This window comes from Chanodichthys erythropterus, chromosome 16, assembly GCF_024489055.1.
Source record: "Chanodichthys erythropterus isolate Z2021 chromosome 16, ASM2448905v1, whole genome shotgun sequence".
NCBI lineage: Eukaryota > Metazoa > Chordata > Actinopteri > Cypriniformes > Xenocyprididae > Chanodichthys > Chanodichthys erythropterus.
Window position 1 is genome coordinate 18,696,435 of NC_090236.1, and position 22,195 is coordinate 18,718,629.

A 22,195-nucleotide genomic window follows, 5' to 3' on the forward strand; every position below is an offset into this window, starting at 1 on the left:
TTGATTTATTTTAGCATCGTTTAGTGTAATTTAGGGCTTCAGAGCGGTCAACATATCAACTAGTCTTATCAACTACCTTTACACAAACAAGCATTTTCATGCGCGTCTCCTTTAACATTAATTTAAACAAATAACGGGAGTGTCCTTCGTTCCTCGTGGTTAGTTCACTTTGCTACAACTTCCACAGAGCAAGGTTCGTCTTCGACCAAACCAGGATATCTTGCTGCTGTCATTCGACCTGGTAAGACCTTTATGACCTCTTTATGCTTTATTTATTTATTTATTTTTTATTTAAAAAATTATCAGCCGAATAACAGTGTCAATAGTTATCACATTTACCTTGTGATATTCCTTATGACAGTCTGGCGCGTAAATTCTAACGTAAAACTGAAATATGGCACAACCATGCTTTTAATTTAAACAATTTCAATCAAAAGTTCAAAAAGAAAAGTTTAAAATGATAAAACAACAGTTATACCGATCAAAATGAAGACGAAAAGGAGTTTAAACACGTTCTGCTTGGACAGCTGTGTGAACTTGGAGAACTACTGACTTCACATCCACTAACCCTGTTGAAAAAAAACAGCATATGCTGGTTAGATATGTTTCGAAGCATGGGAGCTGGTTTGAGGTGGTCCTTAGCTGGTAATGAGCTGGTTTAAGCTGGTCCTGAGCTGGAGCTAGTTGCTTGGGACCAGCTTAAACCAGCTCATGACCGATAAGGACCAGTAAATCAAGTTTGCTCCAAGTTTGGTGGTTATGCAAATAGTATGCATAAGTGTCCTTTTGTGGCCACTGTATGTGACTGACATCTGAGCGTTCTGACTCCTAAATTACCTCAAAATTGGTGATTTAACAACTTGGTGTTTTAATGGTTGACACAGAGTACCATGTTCCCATTTTTACCTAAAAAATCTGGTGAATATTGGTGAACTCCACTTGATTTAAAATGATTCATTTGTTAATAAAGTTACCTATTCTTCACATTATGAAATTTTGTGTAACTTGTCAATTTCCCTTTTTTTATTAAAGGAATAGTTGACAAAAATGACGATTCTTCTATCATTTACTAAGCCTCATGTCGTTCCAACCCTGTATGACTTTCTTCTGTGGAATACAAAAGTTTTTGACCACATTAGGGTAACTAAATCATGACAAAATTGTCATTTTTGGATTGACTATCCTGTTTTTAACATCTTGATGCTGTGAATGGTGGCAAACCGGTTAAGCATGTTAAAGTTGTGTCTCCAGAGTTACTGAGAAGTAGACATTTATAGTATTCCAATTCTGTGGAATCTGAAGCATTCTTTAAAGGGATAGTCCACCCAAAAATGCAATTTCTGTCATGAATTACTCACCCTCATGTTGTCCCAAACCCGTAAGACCTTCGTTCATCTTCAAAACACAAATTAAGATATTTTTGATAAAATCCAAGAGATATATGACTTGTCCATAGACAGCAATATAATCAACACATTTCAAGGTCCAGAAAGGTACTAAAGACATAGTTAAGACCATCAAGGTGACTGCAGTGGTTCAACTTTAATTTTATGAAGCGACAAGAATACTTTTTGTGCACAAAACAAAACAAAAAAAACGACTTTATTCAACAATCTCTTCCTTATCATTCTCATATGTTGTTTACATTCAGCGCTTCCAGGTTCTACGTCAGAACGCAGACTCATTATTGACCGCCTCCTGCGTTAGCCTCACACGCATGTGTTGGCTTTGGCCAATACCGATGCGGCATTCGGACATAAACACGGAAGCCTTCACTGTGCTTACTGCGTCACTTCTGTAAGGATAATGACAGGGAAGAGAATATATTGTTGAATAAAGTTATTTTTGTTTTGTTTTTGCGCACAAAAAGTATTCTCGTCGCTTCATAAAATTAAGGTTGAACCACTACAGTCACGGCGACTGTTTAAACAATGTCTTTAGTACCTTTCTGGACCTTGAAAGTGTTGATTATATTGCTGTCTATGGATGAGTCATACCTCTCGGATTTAATCAAAAATACATTAGTGTTCCGAAGACCGTGCTTCCCACAGGTTTGAAATATACTTGCGGTGGTAGCCAGGCGAAAAATCGTCCTATTACCGTACAGCACAAAAATGGTCTACTACATGTGACAAACAAACAATGTGTGATTTTTAACAGTATTTTTATTCATTGAAATTAATTTTAATTAAATAACATATTACATTTAATTACATACTAATATTATGCATTGTAAATTATGCAAAATTGCTGCATTTAAATGGTTCACATTTTCCTATGTTCTCCTTGCTGTCATATAGTTTCTCTCTCAGTGAATGGGACAGATTTTACTAGTAAAATTTATAAAATGAATAATATGTGTCAAATAATGTTCTTAGTGTTTTCTTTCTGTGGGGGAGACTACAATAATTTACTATGAATTAAATACAATTTATAGTGTAACCAAAATACCAATAATGCCCAAAAGAAAAAGAGAAAACTTAGTGTGTGACTTTTAATTATAAACAAGGCGAAATACACAGGTACTCTTATTTTAAAATGTCTGTAGTATTGCAGGCTGATCCTTCAGATTCTTACAATCGTCTAAAACATTTTATATAAAGGCCATAAAGTAGACATTGTAATAATTCATCAACTTGAGTTCATTAGCAACCAGCTTGGCATAAATCTGCGCTTTTCATTGATTGAGAATAACTTTGAAGCAGTCTGAAGCGATGTTGCGCGAGCTTGTAGAACGAGCAACAGCGCCCCCTTGTGACTTTGCAAAATGCAGTGCCCGTTTGCACACATAACGAGCAGGTACGAAACGACTAGTTAATCGATCCCGGATGGTTTCATTATCTTGCGTGGATATTAAAGTATAAGAGGATAAAAATAATAAAAGCAAAAATGTGTCTCCAAATATACTTGGGCGGCCATTATTTTACGTGGGCAGCCTGCCCAAGTAAAGTCTATGTGTGGGAAGCACTGGAAGATGAACATAGGTCTTATGGATGTGGAACAACATGAGGGTGAGTAATTCATGACAGAAATTTAATTTTTGGGTGTACTAACCCTTTAAATGGCATTTCTTTTTTATATTCTTATTCAGGAGTTTACTTGCCAAATAATTTAGAAAAACTTAAGTGTCTAACAATCTGCAATTCCTCGGAATCCCAAGGGTCATGTTTTCTCAGGAGAAGAACCTCCTCTTCATCATATCTGCAATCTTGGTTTTGTCAAGTGATTGTTGGAGGCTCAATGCCCTGTCGTTACTCTTTTGTTCCGTCCTGTGTGCTCTGAAGTCTTAGGCAGATTAGGTTTCAACAAAGAAAACAGAGACCCTCAGACCTGTTTTTTTTTTTTCTTCGTATTTGCATTTACATTGCATAACATTTGCATTGCAGAATTTTAGATGTGAGAATATTGCATTTTCTTTTAGGATTGCATACAGAAATCATTATTGTATTCTTCTATTATTCAAATATGTTGTTTTGTTGCAGTTCTTTACATCCGGACAAAGCCTATACTTGCCAATTCAGTGTAAAGTTTACTCAAGACTGGTGAAATTATGCAAAGATTGACAAAACAAGGATTGCTACAGGTTGGACTTGGACTTGGACTTGGACTCTCTCTCTTATATATATATATATATATATATATATATATATATATATATATATATATATATATATATATATATATATATATATATATATATATATATATTATATAATATATGAATCATGAGCATGATCTTTTATATTTTTATATCATGATGTGATTTACTAGCACAAATGAAACCTTGGTTGACAGTTGGACAGACTAGATCCATGCAAAACAGATGTTTCAAAATGAGATGCATTAGAAATAACTAGCAAAGTTTGCTAAACCATTTACTTTGAATAAAACCCATCCAGTCACCCTTTGTGTAGCACTACTGTGATGGATTTGCATGTAAAGAAGTAAAAAAGTGTTTTCTCTCTTTCTCTTCAGTTTCTTTGTTTTTCCTCTTTCTGATTTTCCAAGATTATTTATAATCGATTAAATCTGTATTATTTATTTTTAATAAATAGGCATGTCTAATGGAAGAAAAGTACAGATATGAGACAATCATTTTGTCAATACCAGTTTTAAAAAGCCATAAAAGGACAGTTGGCACAAAAGTAAAAATTTTCAAAAATATCTTATGTTGTGTCATACAGGATTGGAATGAATGAAGATGAACAAATGATGACAGAATTTTTATTTTATGAGATAATTTTACTTTACATAATTGTATTTAAGAACCATCTATATTTTACAATATGATAAGGTTTATATGAAATAAAACCATAACAATATGTCCTGGTGATAATTAAAACAGTAATATTTGGTGCAAAAAAACAGTTACCTGTGATGTGGCTCAACTTACCCACAGCGTGGGGCAAGTTGAGTCACATCACGGTATGTTCAGACATCTGGGATACTTTTTTGATCACGGCCACTTCTTCATCTACCTCACTTTCTCACAACAGTTTTTTGGTCGTCGCTGTATAAAACGTCAGCTGATGTTGTCATGTACGTTTCTCTTACAGACTTCCACAATCACACTGGGTGCACCACATTGGTCTTTTGTCATGACGATGTCTTCAACATCAATGGCAGCTGAGCAATCACACTACCAGACTATTTCCTTGTCTCATACTTGGACACATTTTGAAGGTCATCATGACTCTAGGTGAAACATAGCCAGGAATCTCGTGAATCGGAACTGGAACCAAAGTTCAAAGGAGTCATGATGTTTCTCAAAATGCCTAGATTAAAAAAATACCAACTACGGCTAATATCACTGTGCTTTAGTACCTTACTGGTCATGGCATACTGGGAAAAAATTGACAATAACATTGTAACCCATGTAATGTCTTTCTCATACCGCTACCTTCTCAATAGCTTCACGTTCATTAACGCAAGCTTTAGAGTCAATCCTGAAGACACTGTGAAGTACAGCAATCGCAGATACCTCATAAACCACGAGAGGAAGTGTGACGAAAAGGATGTTCTGCTCCTGCTCTTTGTGAAAAGCTCCTCTGAGAACTTTGAGAGAAGACAGGCCATTCGTTCTACTTGGGGAAATGAAACGTACGTTGAAAGGATGCTGGGTGTTACTATAAGGGTGCTGTTTGCTCTTGGCCTCCATCCCGAACCAGCGTACAGAAACAAACTTAAGATGCAACTGTTCTCCGAGGACCAAAGATATCATGACCTCATCCAGCAGGACTTCATAGACACCTTCCACAATCTTACTCTGAAGCTACTTTTGCAGCTTGGCTGGAAAGAAACCTACTGCCGCCATGCCCAGTTCGTCATGTCTGCAGACGATGATGTGTTTGTCCACATTCACAACTTAATTCACTACTTGCAAGGGATCGGCCGCAGTAACAACAAAGGCCTTTGGATGGGAAGGGTGCACCGCGGTTCACCACCCGTCCGAGATAAAGAGAGCAAGTACTACGTGTCCCGAGACATGTACCCGTGGTTGGCTTACCCAGATTACACTCCTGGATCTGGGTATGTCCTCTCTAGAGATGTAGCTACCAAAATCTATAAAGCTTCACTCACCATAAACCCTTCCTTTCACATCGATGACGTCTTTCTCGGAATCTGTGCTAAAGTGATGGACATTGCTCCCAAGGATCATTTGTTCTTCTCGGGAGAAGGAAAAGCTCCTTATCATCGTTGTATCTACAACCAGATGATGACCTCACATGGACACGTCAGCGATATTCGCGAAATGTGGACGCGCGTAACAGAGGCTGAAGTTGGTCAGATGCCCTCAGGACTGATTTGGAGGCTCTACTGTACTGTCATGAAAGTGAGGCTCCTATGTGTACCATTTTTTTCAAACTCTTACCCATGTAAGGCAGCTTTTTTTGAACATACCAGTTATTAAAAGTGAAAAAAAAGAACCCTTTTGTAACAAGTGCTCTTAAGTAGTAGTCAGATTACTAGTGAAATGTAGTCTGTAGTATGTTCTGAGGGGGTGGGGGTGAAATAATTGAATGAACACGAAATAGTTGAAAATTAATATTAAAGAAAGGCATCAGAAGCTCTACCTGTTATTTCGGGCAGCGAATGTTCAGCGTGCATTTTTTAGGTTCCTGTTAGATTTACTTGCAAATGAATTTAGCATTAATCTGTATATATATGCTGTTTTACTCTGCCTGTATATTGAATTTTATATATATATATATATATATATATATATATTTTAGAATTCATTTTTATCCAAATGTAAAGAAAGCAACAATTTCCAACAGGGTGGGGCTTAGACAATAAATGATTGTCTTGTCTTTAAGTATTTATTTTAAGTATTTGCTCTTAAAGAGACAGCATCCAATTGAACTAAATACATTCATTTGCAGAGCCGCTTGCCCTATGTAGCAGTGTTGTCAACTGCTTTCAATTGAAAGTAGCTAAATGTCACTAGATGACATCATAATAGCAAATTCATTGATCTATATAAATACGAACAGAGATCAGTGGGCAAAATTAGAATCTAGATAAGGTTTGTCCAAGAAGTTGCTAGATTGGTCCATAAACTTTTCAAAAAAAGTCTCAAAAGGGGTGGGGAAATCACTAAATCCAGTGACAGAATCCCAAATTGGCAACACTGCTATGTAGGGTCACAAGGAAACTATAGTCTTTCTCAGTGTCTTGGGCCGTAGGCAGTGAAACAGTCTCGCCTGAATGAATAGCCAGTCTATCACAGGACTAATTGAACTAAATGAAAACAAATGTAAGCCCAGCTTCAACAGCTTTTATTTCCAGCTTATGTCTTAACATGTAATATCTGTATGAACATAAAAAGATTTAACAACTGAGACATAAACTGACCAGGTTTCAGACATTTAATAAGCAGAAATGAATTAACGAGTCCCTCTATGAAATATGAAAAGTAGCGAGTATCTGGTGTGGCACCAGCTGCTTTAAGTTCATCTTGTCCTCATGGACTGCAGCAGATTTGCCAGTTCTTGCTATGAGATGTTACTCCACTCTTTCAAGGCATTTGCAAGTTCTCCAACATGACTGGAAAGGACAAATGATCTCCGTTGACACTCACCTCTTTCCATGCATTGTTCTTCTGCTAATCATTAAACTTACTTGCACAAGGTGTGGTTTTGTATACTTTACAGAGAGCAGTATATATTGCTGTGCTGCTGTATTCAAGTGTGCTCCATTTATAGAAGATGGTTAAATATATGAATCATAGGGCAGCTTGTATAAATTTGTAGCTTATTTTCTTAGCCTATTTTTGACATACGCTAAAGAGCTTATGTAAAACTTAATTACATGCCTGTAGACCAGGTTTGTCCAAACTCAGTCCTGGAGGGCCACTGTCCTGCAGAGTTTAGCTCCAACTTGCCTCAACACACCTGCCTAGAAGTTTCTAGCCTATAGTAAGACCTTGATTAGCTGGTTTGGGTGTTTTTAATTAGTGTTAGAGCTAAACTCTTGGTTTCAATGGAGCTACGATCAACTTAAGCTTACAATGCTTATGGGAAACGCAGCCCAGGACAGTGGCTCTCCAGGAGCAGGATTGGACACCCCTGCTGTAGACAAAAGTGTTAATAGTTATCAATGACAATACTTGTATCCTGGCCTGGGATCATGGTGAATATATAAGGGATCCGATCAATATCAATAGACATTAATGGGCAAATCTGTCTGAATCATGGCATTTGATCTGAATGAGTTGAACAGCAGGCAAAGTCAGTGCCAACAGTAATTTTTGATTGCATGCTTTTAATATTTCAGGGATCAGTTGTCCTTTTAGTGGACTACTTTTGCTTTACTGGACACATTAAGGCTCAAGACTTTGCGGCGTACCCTCTTCAAACACATGAAAATGGGCTGATTTGCTATTAAAATGTGTTCAAAAGGATACAAAGGACTTTCTAAAGAAATGTAAGACCCATTATTTTTATTTTTATTTTTTTTTAGTTATTTATGCACATAGCCTATACATTACATTGCAGACAGCATGTGTATTCACTCCATCAAAAGGTTTGGCTCTGCCCTGAAATTCCAAATCTCAAAGCTGAGTGATCATGGAAGAACTTAAATAGGGGAAGGAAAGGTCATTTGCCTGACCTCAAATGAGAGGAAATTGCTAGTGGAAAGTTCCCAGAAGCATGGAAGCTTAATTGAATAAAGGTGTGTGTCCACATACTTCAGGACAGATTGTGGATGTGTGTTGAGCAGCCCTCTGTAAAGTAGTGCAGGGATGACATCAAAACCTGGTAGGACTAATTCACTGCTGGTTTCCCCTCAAGATTTTTCTATGTGGTTTTCCAATTTACGAGTAAAATAAGGTCTGTAGTAAACATAAGTTGCTGATACCTTAATGTTTTCTTCTACAAAGTAAATTACACACACCCATACCAAAGATGCAAATTGGGGTGCGTGCAATTTACGTTGCATAAAAAAAAAAAAAAAAAAAAACCCTCAAAGGAACCAGGTGACATCATCCCTGCACCACTATTGGTCCAAGGTTCAAAATAGCAGTGATTTCTTAAGAGTGCGAGATGTTCAGCTAGTTCAAAACACATGGAACAAATCATGGACAGAATAATCATCCTCTTTATTGTCAAATGGGCCAAACACTACATAGAACATCAAGTTAAGGTGTTGAGACCCACCTTTGAAGAGGACTTCACAAAAAGAAGTATTTGATAAACCATATACATTTAAATTAATACATTCCACAAAACTAAAAAGTGCCTTTATATTACTAAAAAGGTAGGTGAAGTGAACCAAGTTAAACTGCACACATATGTTAGCATAACATAATTGGCAGACTTAATGCAGCACTTGTATCTTTTAGTCCACAAGTAAATTACTAAACGATGAAGAACATCTAACGCATACATTTTGAGCATACTAGGGAAAAAATACCTGAAAAAGAATACATGTAAAGAACCCATGTTTTGTAAACGCCACCACCAGTAAATACTGATATGGTTGGAGTCTACAACCGTCCACACAGAGAGTCAATGTCACGTATCGAATTCGTAAGTCTGATCCGCAGCCAGCATTGAGTAGTTTTATTTCGTCCAATAAAATAAGCGCAAATGGAAGTGATCATTCAACAGCTATCCCTGCATTAAAATCTCCGAAGTTTAAATCAGATCAGCGACATTCATGGGCATCTCCTCAACAGTTGTGTTGTAAAACGTCTCAATGTCTCGAAGAATCCTTTTGTCTTCTTCAGTAACGAAATTGATGGCTACGCCTTTTCTGCCAAACCGACCTCCACGGCCAATCCTGAGGGGGACGATTACAATGATAGCATCAACATTAAATGCACAATTACATTCCATTAATGCAGTCAGTGAGAAACATGTCAAAACCTGCAAGTTCACCCACCTATGGATGTAGTTTTCTCTATTTGTTGGCAAATCATAGTTGATGACAAGGGAAACTTGTTGCACATCAATTCCACGAGCCTATGGAACAGATTTTGGGATTAGAAATGCTAAATGGACAAACATATACAGATGCACAAAACCCTTAATTGTCAATTTTAACCCTATGGCAGCTTCTACAGCGATATTTAATGGTAAAATCGAGGTAAAAAAAAAAAAAAAAAAAGATAATAAAGACAATTTCAAAAGGTCTAAGAGGTCAAAGCCATTTTTGTATTGAACAATTTAAGATTAATTTTGGAATGACTGCTAAACTACAATGATATTACCAGGTTAAAGTGTTTTCCTCAGAGGTCCTGAAAATATTTAAGTCAATACATTACACAATACATTGACATCCATACAAGTAGTTTCATCATTCACTGTGCAACATATACCTTAGCTCTAATGTCATTTGTCTGACCAAGCAAATTTCCCATTTAAAATAAGTGGTTATAAAACCAGTAACTAATTGCTCAAACTTAAAGACAAATGTAGCTTTGAGTAACTCATCCTTAAAAATATTCTTGTTTGCCGTAACCCGACAGACCCTGTCAATTTAGGACCGACTCAAATTTTTATTTTTTTTTTGCTTCAAGTCCGACCGACTTGCCGGTTGTAAATTTGCGTTAAGACAGACCAATTTTTTTTTTTACTCTTCAAACTACTAATACAAAAGCAATAAAATAATATTATATTTTAGTAAGTATTGTAAATGTATAAATAGCCTAGGCCTACATACAAACGAAGGCTACGTTCTTTCTTTTAAATAAAAACCGTCATCTATGTTTACACTATTGGTTAACGGATGTCACACTATGGCCGGTGTGTTCGCTTCGTCTCAACCCGATGAGAGACGAGACGTGCTGACAGATAAAATAATTACATGATTGTGATAACCTACGTATATTTCTCTGATTTCTTCAAGCCGTCGTATTTACCATGTTTACTATGGTAATAGCGCGCATAGTCTTGGTGATCAGAATCCACATCGGATCACAAACATAAGTTATTTAAAACACTTGCTGCTGTCTGAAAGTGAGTTGAGCTAAAGTGACTTTAAAAGTCTTTAATGCTGGTGTTAGCTGATAACCTACATGTAATCATCGGCGCCTCCGTCTCCACACACAGATAAACTCTGCCTTTGCTCGTACCCACTCCCTCCTCAAGCACGAGCTGGCCCGCTTTGGACAAATGTATTCGGCGGGCCGAAAAACCCTGGCCGTTGACCCCGAGGAAGCCCCGATGAGGCACAATCAAGCCCCGGAAGTGACAGTGGAAACGCGACTGGCCCTGGCACGCACTAGCATGCCCGCTTTAGGCCCGACAGTGGAAACACGGCTGCCCCCGAAAGCACAGGTTGAAAGACCCAGTCAGTGACGTCACGATATGCTAATTTGTTTAAATTCATACCCATGTAATCACCATCACCAAAATTGTACTTTATTTTTTATTTTTTTCCCCCTTCAAGTTTCAATGTAAAAAAAAAAAAAAAAAAAAAAAAATATATATATATATATATATATATATATATATAGACCGACCCCCCTTTTTTTACTGTTACTGCAAACCAAAATATTTTTAAGGATGGCCTAATGCACCAACAAATCATTAAGAGATCTGTTCACTACAATTTGAATTAAATTTGTATAATTTACCTTTAGAAAATTAATCATATTTTTAATATTACCATATAATAACTCCAGCATTTATTGTTTGCAAATTTGTCAAAAAACAAAAACAAAAAAAAAAATCAGCGTCCCCAATTCAAGAAGCCTATACTGACAAACGAGAAGTTAAAAGGCCTACTTACCAGCAAATCTGTGGTTATGAGCACTCTGCTGGAGCCAGACCTGAACTCTCTCATGATTATGTCTCGCTCCTTCTGATCCATGTCTCCATGCTGAAAGACACAAAGACTTTTACTTATATAAGCCAGCATATATGCCATGCTTGTTTAGAAGATCTGGACAAGTATGATCAGTAGTTTAAAAATTTCTCCATGAGAGGTCAGTCCCGAAAGATGAACAACATCATTTCATACTCAATCCAGCATTAAACAACTTGCAATCTCTTTTTTTAGCTCAAATCACTGGCCAATTATTAATGGTTTAAAAACAGTCTATCCATTTTTGATTAGCATATAAAATGCACATGTACTTCTTGGACCTACCAGAGCAGACACAGTGAAATCTCTGGCATGCATCTTCTCGGTCAGCCAGTCAACCTTTCTTCTTGTGTTCAAGAAGATAACAGCCTGGGTGATTGTAAGAGTCTCATAGAGGTCACACAGCGTGTCCAATTTCCACTCCTATAGAATAAGTGAATTAGCATTAGCTGAGCAACTGCTCAAGGAATCATCTACATCAATATCCTGGGTTCATTATGTCTATGGCACAAAATCTCAAGACCTTGGACACCGGACATTAAGAAAGAGGTCCGTCCTAGACTCATTTCCGACAGTGTGCTTTTGCTCTTCCTTCTTTGCGATTAACCAGTACTAGCATGAACACCAGAGCGAGACCCGAAGGCCTTGAGCTGGTGATTTTAGCATGGTGCTTTTAAAAGAAGGGACATGTGACATTAGAGACAACCAGTGCCTCACCTCTCGTTCTACATTGATGTAAAACTGCTTAATACCCTCCAAAGTCAGCTCCTCCTTTTTCACCAGGATGCGAACAGGTTCACGCATGAACTTGGTGGTCACCTCCAGCACATCAGCAGGCATGGTGGCCGAAAGCAGCACAACCTGATAACAAAAAAGCCATTATAGCAACAAAATAGCCATATACAGAGATGTAAATTGTGAAAACAAGTGAGTGATTTAATTATTGGTAATGGGGAAAATAATATTAAACCTAATCCTTTTGCTTTGAATGACAGCAGCACCAGTTCTCCATGGTTTGAGATGGATTTAAAGAGCATATTGTGCTCTAAATTCAAATATTGTCAAATTTGACATGATCAGAAGGGGGCGGGGGGGGGGGGGGGGGAATTTGGCATGCATCCAATTTGACGTTCTCTTTGATTCTAAAGTTACAGTAAACTTAATTTTTAAAAAACGATTTATATGGTAGTTTTTCTTCCCCAGTTGAAAATTCATGTTTTGTCGCTCTGGACCTTGAAACATAAGCCACTGGACATTAAGAAAGAGGTCCGACTCAGTTTCATTTCCGGTGCAGGGCTACTTCTCTTCTTCCACATGATACTCTGCTAGCATCATTGCATATACCAGGAGAACCTGGACTCTGCAATTTTAGCACAGTTCTTTTGAGTGGAAGGTGTCGCCATTTAGAGTGTAGCATCAGGGCATTGACTTACTTGTATGTTTGTGCTTAACTTCTGGAAAATCTCATAGATTTGATCCTTGAAACCACGGCTCAGCATTTCATCGGCTTCATCAAGGACAAACATCTTGATCCATTTGGGAGCTGCATGTTTTATATACATAAAAAAAAAAGATAAATAGTTTCAGCAATTTAAACCCTTAATGGCTCACAAGCATTTTGGTGAAATGTATGATCAGTAGTAAAGTTGTAAATATCTCCATAATAGGTCAGTCCCGAAAGATGGTAACCATCACTTCATACTTCACTCATGTTTTAGCGCAACTAAGCATTCACTACTTACACAGATACCTCCTGTTCAGCATGTCAAACACACGTCCTGGCGTGCCAACAACGATGTGCGGAGCCTCCGCCTGGAGTTTTTGCATTTCGTTCCGCACGTTGGTGCCTCCAATGCAGGCATGGCAAGATGCGCCCATGTAGTCACCCAAGGCCAGGATAACCTTCTGAATCTACAGAGCAGACAAAAACAGATGGGGTTTATGCTTAACATCTTCAAGTACTGACATTTGGTAGTCAGTGTGCACTAATAATTCCAAACAATGGACAAGTATGATCAGCTGAAAAAGTAATCTCCCCTTAACAGTTCAGAACAAAAGACTATACCATCATCATAGCTTGTTCCCAATGAAATCAACTGGCAGTGTAACAACCAAATCATTAACTAAAATCTCAGTTTCAACTACTTACAGTAAACACTCCTGGCCATTACAGAAAGACAGTTGAATTATTCTGGCTGAAGCACTAGCTAGACAATCACTTCCTGCCGAATAGTTCATAAATGTATGCAAAAAAAAAAAAAAACCCACATTTAATGACTGATGTAGCAGGAAGAACAGCAAAAGAGTACCTTGAATCGGGCTACTGCCAGAATATGCCGCCTTGGTCTGAGACACACTTAAGTTTATGGTGACCTCAGGTACAGCATACCTGCTGAGCGAGCTCTCGGGTTGGTGCCAGGACCAGAGCCTGAGTTTCTTTCTGCTCAATCTCCAGCTGTTGCAGGATGGAAATGGCAAACGTGGCTGTTTTACCAGTCCCTGACTGGGCCTGAGCGATAACATCATAACCTAAAACAAATAAATTCACACTAATGCATAGCACACAAATGAGCAAATTGAGCACACTTGAATTTAACTACAAGACCAAAGATAAGCACTATGATAATTGTCTCAAGTATTTCTCTTTCCAAAAGTTAGGCAAATGTCAAGTGTAATCGATTCTCATGAACTTGTTTGTACCTTTTATGCAAGGAATTATAGCTCTCTGCTGGATAGCTGAGGGTTTCTCAAAACCATAAGCATAAATTCCACGAAGAAGAGTTTCCTTCAGGTTCATGTCATCAAAATTGTCCGTAATCTCGTTCCAGTTGCTCTGTAAAATAATGTGTATGAGATCTTTCTGCATGCATCAGTTTGAGCCATTACACATTTAAAGTGGCAAACGGCTCACTGTACCTACTGTAACCTGAAAGTACTAGTGTTGTCATGATACTGCAATTTCCAACTTCAATACCTTGAAAAATATCAATATTTGATACCACAGGGAAAACTGCCATATATACCGCCATAAAGACAAATCTCAATTTTTTGTTGCAATAACTTACATACTGAACAGGGAGCCTTTATTTGAACCACTGAACTAAGTTTACCAAAAAACAAAAACAAACAGTAATAAAATAGCAAATGCAAATGCAAATGCAAATACATACAATAGAGTAGAGAAGTGAAATGCTAGGTCTAACAGTAGTATTCAGGTAAGAAATACTACAGAAACTGAAGTAATCAAATGCAAAATCGATAGTCTTCAGTGTAAAAATATAATTCAGATTAATGCTTACAATTAAAGTTACAAAATTTATTCAGTCAAGAGCAGTGAGCGATTCTCTTTGTCTTTTGTTCTTTGATGAACATGACAGAAAGCAGCAGGTACATCAAGGCCTGTACACACAGAGACGAATATCTCGCACGATTATCATCGACGTTTAATGCCTCGTGACTAAAAGCGGTGTTTGGTATATATATATATATATATATACACACACACACACACACACCTCTCTCAGAGGTTGCCTTAGACTTGCATTTTGCAGTCATTTTGATGGACCGGATCGTTAAAAAAAAAAAATCCATCATAATTATTTACCTATCATTTGAATTTTTATATACATTTCTAATTTTATATACATAAGCCAATTTCATAGCTTTTGATTTCATCCAAATTTTCATTGTTATTCACAAACTTACAGGATAAGCAATTAGGCCTAGCTATGCATTTATTTATATTATGAAAAGAAAGTTGATCAAAGACTGTCACTTTTCAGTTTTCATCTTGAACACTTGTCACGGATTGCGAGTAAATGTGATCATCTCTTTACTACTGTACAGAACGAAATGAACATGAATGAAAAAAAAAAATTATATATATATATATATATATATATATATATATATACTAGCTTACCGAAATCTGCATCACGTCAGTTCAATCAGTGTTGCAAACAATGTCACGTAACATGAAAAAGCCATTTGTTGACCATACACTTATTGTCGGCAACAAAAATATGCAAGTAAGCTTAAGTACATTTTTATTATAAAATTCACTTAAACTGGGTGGTTGCCTGTGTGTAATCAAGCTCACTACCTACTGGACAGGGGTGGGAATTACAGTTACAAGCTACATAATCTGTCAAAATGACAGATGGGCTATAGATTTTTTCCATCACTGCTATATATATATATATATATATATATATATATATATATATAAAAAAAAAAAAAAATCCATCAATGACGGCAAATTTTCAGTTAACGCGACCTCTGATATAGACAATGTCACATTACCGCCGGTGACACTCCACAACCGAACTGTCACCTGTGCACATCCTTGATTTAGTATATTTTAAAAGGCGGGGACGCGACTGCGCGCGTGACGCGTCCGGGCGCGGAAAGTGAAGTATACCCGGGGATTTAGGGCCAACGGCCAGGGATTTTTGGCCAGCTGAATACCTTGGCCCAAAGCAGGCCAACTGGGGCTTGAGGAGTGGTTATGAACAGAGGCAAGGTTTACCTAAGCCAGGAGACTGTCAACACCACTGCATATTTCCAATGTTATTAAATCATGCTACCAGCTAACTTCAACATTAAAGTAATTTAAAACAATTTTCAATTTATTGAATAATTTTCAATTTTAAAAGGTTACTTATGCTAACCATTTCCATAAATGTGTATTTATCGCACCATTGAATACTTGAATAATTATTGACTATAATGATGCATTTATTTGGTTCTCTTTTTGTGCGCTCCCTCTTTCTCTGGCTGAAAGGATAACTGTATAGTGATGGTGCGTTCACACCGGACGCGAATGAAGCGGTAATCGCGAGTGATTTACATGTTAAGTCAATGCAAAGACGCGAATTGACATCCTGCGGCGCGATCCGCACAAGTTGAAAAATCTGAACTTTGGCGAATTTCCGCGCCGCGTTAACCAATCAGGAGCTTGCTCTAGTAGTGACGTAGCGAGCTGAGGCAGAAATTCGAAACAATGGAGGACAAAATCATCGTCGCTGTACATCTTCATACATTTATAGAAACAGAAATAAAAAGGATCGTGTTTGAAAGAAAGTCAGTGAGGAGGTCGGACAATCTGATAAGTTGTAAAAAAACGGTCTTTACTCAATTTGAGCTATATATACATATATATACATACATATTAAGACTACAAGCCAACTAAAGACGACCAATTGAGCTTATTCCCTGTAATTTACAATTATTTCCCCACTGACAAGTTGTGTTTATTCAGAGGAAGTGTGCAGAAAGCAGTTGGAGAGTCTGGGACACAAAGGAGCGGGAGAGCCCCTCTCATGACGCAAATTCGCGTCTGTTGTGAAGGGATTTTCACGCGCGAATGAAGCGAGTAAACTCAAAATGTTCAAGCGTCCAACTACGCGCGAATAGCGCGAATAGCGCGATTTATTCACGCAAGTCGCGTCTGGTGTGAACACAGCATGAGACAGGAGTGATCGCTTGAACATCCTCAGATCGCATAATTTCGTGGAAAATAGAAATGCTCCAAAGTCCAAAGGCTTACACAGTACATGTTCTCTTATGTGAAATGGTAAAAACCATTTTAATTCAGGCCAATTGATGTGCATTTGACAAAATAAGTTACCACTACTTTTTTTTATTATTATTGTAAAACATTGATCAAATATCTAAGCTGGAGTCTTAATTCGTTAAACAACAAACATTCACTTTTGTCATGCTAGTTCTCAGTCAGCTGGCGAAATAGTTAAGTTGTGTGTCATTCTATGGAGGGCGGGTTTTAGAATAGCACTGCGAGGCAATTAGCCCAACAGTGGAAACAACTTGATTTTGGCTTCGGTGCTTTAGGTTCAAGGCTATTGGCCCCACCCAGCATGTTGTTAGCTCTGTTTCACTCTGGAATGACAGGAAGTGTCTAATGTCCCCCTAGGGCCATTTTCCTGGCTGCACTAGGGTTGGAACTAGGGTTGCAAAGGGGTGGAAATTTTTCACAGGAACTTAACCTGGGGAATTTTGGAAATATTCCAATTTGGAAACTTAACAGGAATTTACGGGAATTAGAAATTTTAGGGAATTTATATACATTTATAATATTTATATAAAATGCATCAAAACCATAAATAAACATTTTGTTTGGTAATAACATGAAGTTATTTTTCAATTAATATATATTCAATTAATTCTAATTTAGTAAATATGTCATATTTTTTATTGCAGCAATTGTTTTATTTATTTCAGTGTCACATGATCCTTCAGAAATCTTTCTAAAATGCTGATTCTCAGTTATCAATGTTGGTATTATGAACAGTTGTGCTTAATATTTTTTTGGAACCTGTAATACTTTCAGGATTCATTGATGAATAAAATAACAATTCATTCAAAATAGAAATATTTTTCTAACAATATCACTTCCTATCAATTTCACATCCTTGCTGAATAATTGCTTAAAAAAAAAAAATTACTGACCCCAAAATTCTGAACAGTAGTGTAGTGTTACAAAAGAGTTCCATTTTAAATAAATGCTGTTCTTTAAATTTTTATTCATCCAAAATCCTGAAAAAAAAAAAAAAAAAAAAATGTCACAGGTTATAAAAAAAAAAAAGCAGCACAACCATTTCCAACATTGATAGAGTATCAAATCACATTGCATCACAGAAATTATATTTTAATGTATATTAAAATAGAAAACAGTTATTTTAAATTGTAGTTTTATTTCACATTACTGTTTTTTTTCTTCTGTATTTTTGATCAAATGTGCATGTTATCGACTGGGGGATGCAGAGTGATTGCAGGGGGTGTGGCCTCAGCCCTGCAGTAAGTAGTGTGAATGTGATTGAGGAATTTGCAGGGTAATAAAAAAATAAAAAATAAAATAAAATAAATAAAATTGCATTAAATCTGATTGTTTTAACTAAAATTATGCTGCAAGATGTTTTTTTTTCCCAACTATATTCAAGTACCCCATTATAGGCTAACCTGCAATTTTGCAAATTCCCAGTTTTTTCCCATTAAGTCCCATGGAAAGTTTCCAGCTTTGAAAAATTCCCGGAATTTTGCAACCCTACTTGGAACTATAATGAAGTGCAGGTAGCATTCAACAACAACTGCAGAACACGTGTCCTGGGTTTTATAATAACGGGACATGGAATGTAGATGTTATGCGATGGAATAAGCAAAAAGGTAAGTGTGCTCCGATTGTTTGGGCACCGATCGTTATTGGCCGATAATAGCTTAATAAAGTTTGATCGGTGGTCTCTAAAAAGGCCGTTTAGGAGAGTCGATCAGATAAAACTCGAGAGACATTCTTTCCATGCGCATCTAAAATTACTTCACTGCATTTACCGTCTGGAAGTTCTACCGGGTGTATGAAAAGAATAAATTTGCAACATCTTTAAGATGTTACAATGTCAGCAACCCTACAGCAAGTAGTATTAGTGCATTTCCTCACAGCAGTGCATTTTCATTCCTTCCTAAAAGCCAAAACTTAACATCCAAATCAGCTATAGTCGTAAAATGCGGTGCATTGTTGCTAGGATGTGCTTAATAAAAAGACTTATTAAAACTACATCAAGCTGCAAAAGAGATACTGTTCCCCAAGCAGCTTTCTGTGTGCGCACTCTGAGATGGAGTGGAACACAAACAAGCAAAATGTACTTTGGGTTTGCGCCTAAAGTCAAATACATTGCTAAAATAGTCCAAGTGATTGAAGTGGTTGAACCACTGCAGTCACATTAACTATTTTAACAATGTCTTTAGTACCTTTCTGGACCTTGAAAGTGGTGGTTAAATTGCTGTCTACGGAAGAGAAATTGCTTCCATATGGCATGCGTTCGTTCGACCAATCAACTTACGGTTACGTCACTGGTAGTTGCTATTGTGCTGGGTTAAACCCTACTCTGAAGTAGAAGCCAATTTAGTTCCCCAAAAAGGCATTCCTAAAATGAAATTTCAATCTCACTCCCTGCTGTGCGAATGCGCCAAAAACTGGGTACATGCGCCATTAGTTCTAGGAACTATAAAAAGGTTATTCCGGTGCAAAATGGCTCTCATCTAACATGATTAAACTGCTCTATTGTGCATTACTTTTATGATCTCTTTATGAACACTTCAAAAATGTCAGTCTAGGGTGAACTCTCAGATTTAATTAAAAAAATATCTTCCTTTTTGTTTAAACATGACTTCTTATGGGTTTAGAATGACACAAAGGTGAGTAATTGATGACAATTCTCATTTTTTAGGTTAACGACCGCTTTAAAAGATTAGTTCACTTCTGAATGAAAATTTCCTGATAATTTACCCCCCCCCCCCCATGTCTTCCAATATGTTCATGTCTTTATTTGAAAAGAAAGATTTGATGAAAACATTCCAGGATTATTCTCCTTATAGTGGACTTCAATGGCCTCCAAATGGTTGAAAGTCAAAATTACAGTTTCAGTGCAGCTTCAAAGGGCTTTAAATGATACCAGACAAGGAATAAAGGGCTTATCTAGCGAAATGATCAGTCATTTTTGAAAAAAATGTAAATGCGCTTTATATAAACAAATGATCGCTTTGCACGAGCTTCTGCCAAAACCGCACTTTCGTAATTCTTCGAAAAGCTTACGCTGTATGTCCTACGCCTTCCCTATTCTACTTGTCATTCTGCAGTTGACTGGTCTACGTTCGTTCCGTAACGAAAATAGGGAAGGCGTAGGACATACAGCGTATGCTTTTTGAAGAATACAGAAAGCGGAAGCACGTGCAAGGTGATCATTTGTTTAATGCATATACAGTTTTTATTTATTTTTTTAAAGAATTACTGATCGCTAGATAAGACCCTTATTCCTCGTCTGGTATGGTTTAAAGCCCTTTGAAGCTGCACTAAAACTAATTTTGACCTTCAACTGTTTGGAAACCACTGAAGTCCACTACAAAGGAGAATAATCCTGTAATGTTTTCATCAAAAACCTTCATTTCTTTCCGATTGAAGAAAGGACATCTTGGAAGACATAACGGTGAGAAAATTCAGGAAAATTTTATTTGAAAGTGGACTAATCCTTTAAAGCAGCAAAGGTTCAGTGATTAGTTAAAAAGCTTTATATCATCAGCCCAGATATTTATTTACCCCTCCAGACTTCACTAAATGATACAAACCTCGATGACACCATCAGGCTCCATTCCTTCAGGCCCCCCATGGTCTCGATCTCGTGAACTAAAAGAAAAGATAGCATCAACTTGAGTATTAGAAGTTCCTAAAGCTGACAGTATTACATAACTCGAACCTAAGAGACGCACGTGCCGGTAAGCACACATTCCAAAAGTGCCACGCGGCTCGCCATTAACGACCCAAACGATAAAATACTTCAGTGAAAAAAGGTTTGTATTCCTTGAAAGCGATTTAACATGGTATACCTTAAAGCCTACGCCAAAATTTAGTCCGAATTATTAACAATAGTGTTTTGTTTTTTACCTTTAATATGTTAAGAAAAGCCCATGATCGTGGTCCATTACCAATTATGTACCACCTGACAATAAAAGAGTTAAAACAATGTATTCGATTTTACAAAGTCTAATGACAAAATGTTGAGATATTGAAGCCAAGGCCTCGAGCATGGAGGCCATGCGTTAGATTTCAGGGTGGGCGTGAAGCCTGGATAAGGTTCGTCGCTTTAATCCTTAATAACACTATTTATATGAATACATTTATAGCCATACTTGAACAATAAAAGGTGTGAATAATAACTATTTTAGTCAGAGATGCAAGTGAACACGGAATACGTGAAAACACACACCAAATCATACGCGGATATCAGGCGGTAAGCTAGTTCGCTCTGCGGCCTCCTTAATATCACACGGGCCATGTCAAAATCTACAGGACCAGCGCTCTATTTAGTTCTAAGCCTCTTTATTTCATCAAGATACACATTTACGAACATAAAGTGCATAAAGGTAACCCGTCATAAAGAATTTACCTGTTGTAATCAGCAGAACCGCTAGACATGGTCCGTTCGCGACTTCGGCATTCACTCGGAAAGGAAGAACATGTGAATCTCTGGCGATTTTATCTAACCGGAACTTCTTTCTGTACATTTACAGTTAAACTTCATAAACGCTAAACAGCTACACATCATTTACCTTTTATTAACACCGACAAGAGTTGTAATTCGAGTTAAATTTGTGTCAATATTAAGAGTGTTTATCTTTGTTATGTCGAAGTTTACTTGGGACTATATAGAAAAGCGCAAGGATATTGCACCATTGACAGGATGTAGTAGAGTCGCTACGGGGTCTCCACATTTCTGGCCTTAAAATGGGACTGACTTAAAGGGATAGTTCACTCGAAAATAAAAGTTCTGTTACCATTTATCAGTCTTTGTCAGGTGTCATGTTGTTCCAAACCTGTATGGCTTTCTTTCTTCCGGGGAACACAAAAGGAGGTTTTAGGGACTGACAACTTAAGCCAATATTCACTTTCATTGTGTGAAAAAATTCAGAGGTAGTATAGGTTTGCAAAACAGAGCTAAGAGGGTGAGTAATGATGACATGATGAACTATTCCCTTTAGTTCACTTTTTTTTTTTTTTGTGCTATTTTCTCTCTCAAAATGCATAGAACAACTAGACCCATTTTAAGACTTTACTATATTTCACTTGTAAATGTCTCTGTATGCTGGAAATGTGCATTCACATGTCATTTTATGTATTACCCTGACCACCACACAAAAATGTCATGGACAAAAATGGGATAAATCAATGGTTCCATGTGCTTTCACAAAAACAAAAAAACAAAAACAACAACAACTGGTCATTATTGCACCATTTTGAAACACATGACTGTTATTTAGCTCTCAGATTGTATTAAACTGTTTTAAATATAAGTATATTTTGGGGAATATAGTTTGT

At 37.1% G+C, this 22,195-nt stretch overlaps 2 protein-coding genes and 4 non-coding genes across 7 annotated transcripts; 1 reads left to right on the forward strand and 5 right to left on the reverse strand.

Moving 5' to 3' along the window:
• Positions 1-167: 167 nt before the first annotated feature.
• b3gnt5b (UDP-GlcNAc:betaGal beta-1,3-N-acetylglucosaminyltransferase 5b) lies at positions 168-7,063 on the forward strand. The gene is made up of 2 exons (XM_067363463.1): positions 168-241; positions 4,557-7,063. Exon 2 carries the CDS (start codon positions 4,757-4,759, stop codon positions 5,909-5,911), a length of 1,155 nt encoding a protein of 384 aa, XP_067219564.1. The 5' UTR covers positions 168-241; positions 4,557-4,756; the 3' UTR covers positions 5,912-7,063.
• A 1,445-nt stretch (positions 7,064-8,508) lies between these two features.
• eif4a2 (eukaryotic translation initiation factor 4A2) lies at positions 8,509-21,383 on the reverse strand. 2 transcript variants are annotated; one of them, XM_067362346.1, is made up of 12 exons: positions 21,267-21,344; positions 20,449-20,506; positions 17,782-17,868; positions 14,014-14,146; positions 13,703-13,842; positions 13,056-13,224; positions 12,747-12,856; positions 12,031-12,174; positions 11,599-11,736; positions 11,239-11,328; positions 9,388-9,467; positions 8,512-9,285 (listed from the first exon to the last, which is right to left on the reverse strand). In XM_067362346.1, exons 4-12 carry the CDS (start codon positions 14,108-14,110, stop codon positions 9,141-9,143), a joined length of 1,113 nt encoding a protein of 370 aa, XP_067218447.1. In that variant the 5' UTR covers positions 14,111-14,146; positions 17,782-17,868; positions 20,449-20,506; positions 21,267-21,344; the 3' UTR covers positions 8,512-9,140. The 2 variants fall into 2 exon arrangements, with proteins under 2 accessions (XP_067218446.1, XP_067218447.1); XM_067362345.1 differs by lacking the exon at positions 17,782-17,868 and having other exon boundaries at positions 8,509-9,285; positions 21,267-21,383.
• Positions 11,400-11,469, reverse strand: LOC137003979 (small nucleolar RNA SNORD2). Its single transcript, XR_010892075.1, has one exon. It is a non-coding gene; the product is annotated as a small nucleolar RNA SNORD2 (small nucleolar RNA).
• On the reverse strand, positions 11,813-11,998 carry LOC137003973 (small nucleolar RNA SNORA81). The gene has a single exon (XR_010892069.1). It is a non-coding gene; the product is annotated as a small nucleolar RNA SNORA81 (small nucleolar RNA).
• Positions 12,530-12,708, reverse strand: LOC137003972 (small nucleolar RNA SNORA81). The gene has a single exon (XR_010892068.1). It is a non-coding gene; the product is annotated as a small nucleolar RNA SNORA81 (small nucleolar RNA).
• LOC137003978 (small nucleolar RNA SNORD2) lies at positions 12,942-13,015 on the reverse strand. Its single transcript, XR_010892074.1, has one exon. It is a non-coding gene; the product is annotated as a small nucleolar RNA SNORD2 (small nucleolar RNA).
• Positions 21,384-22,195: the final 812 nt, after the last annotated feature.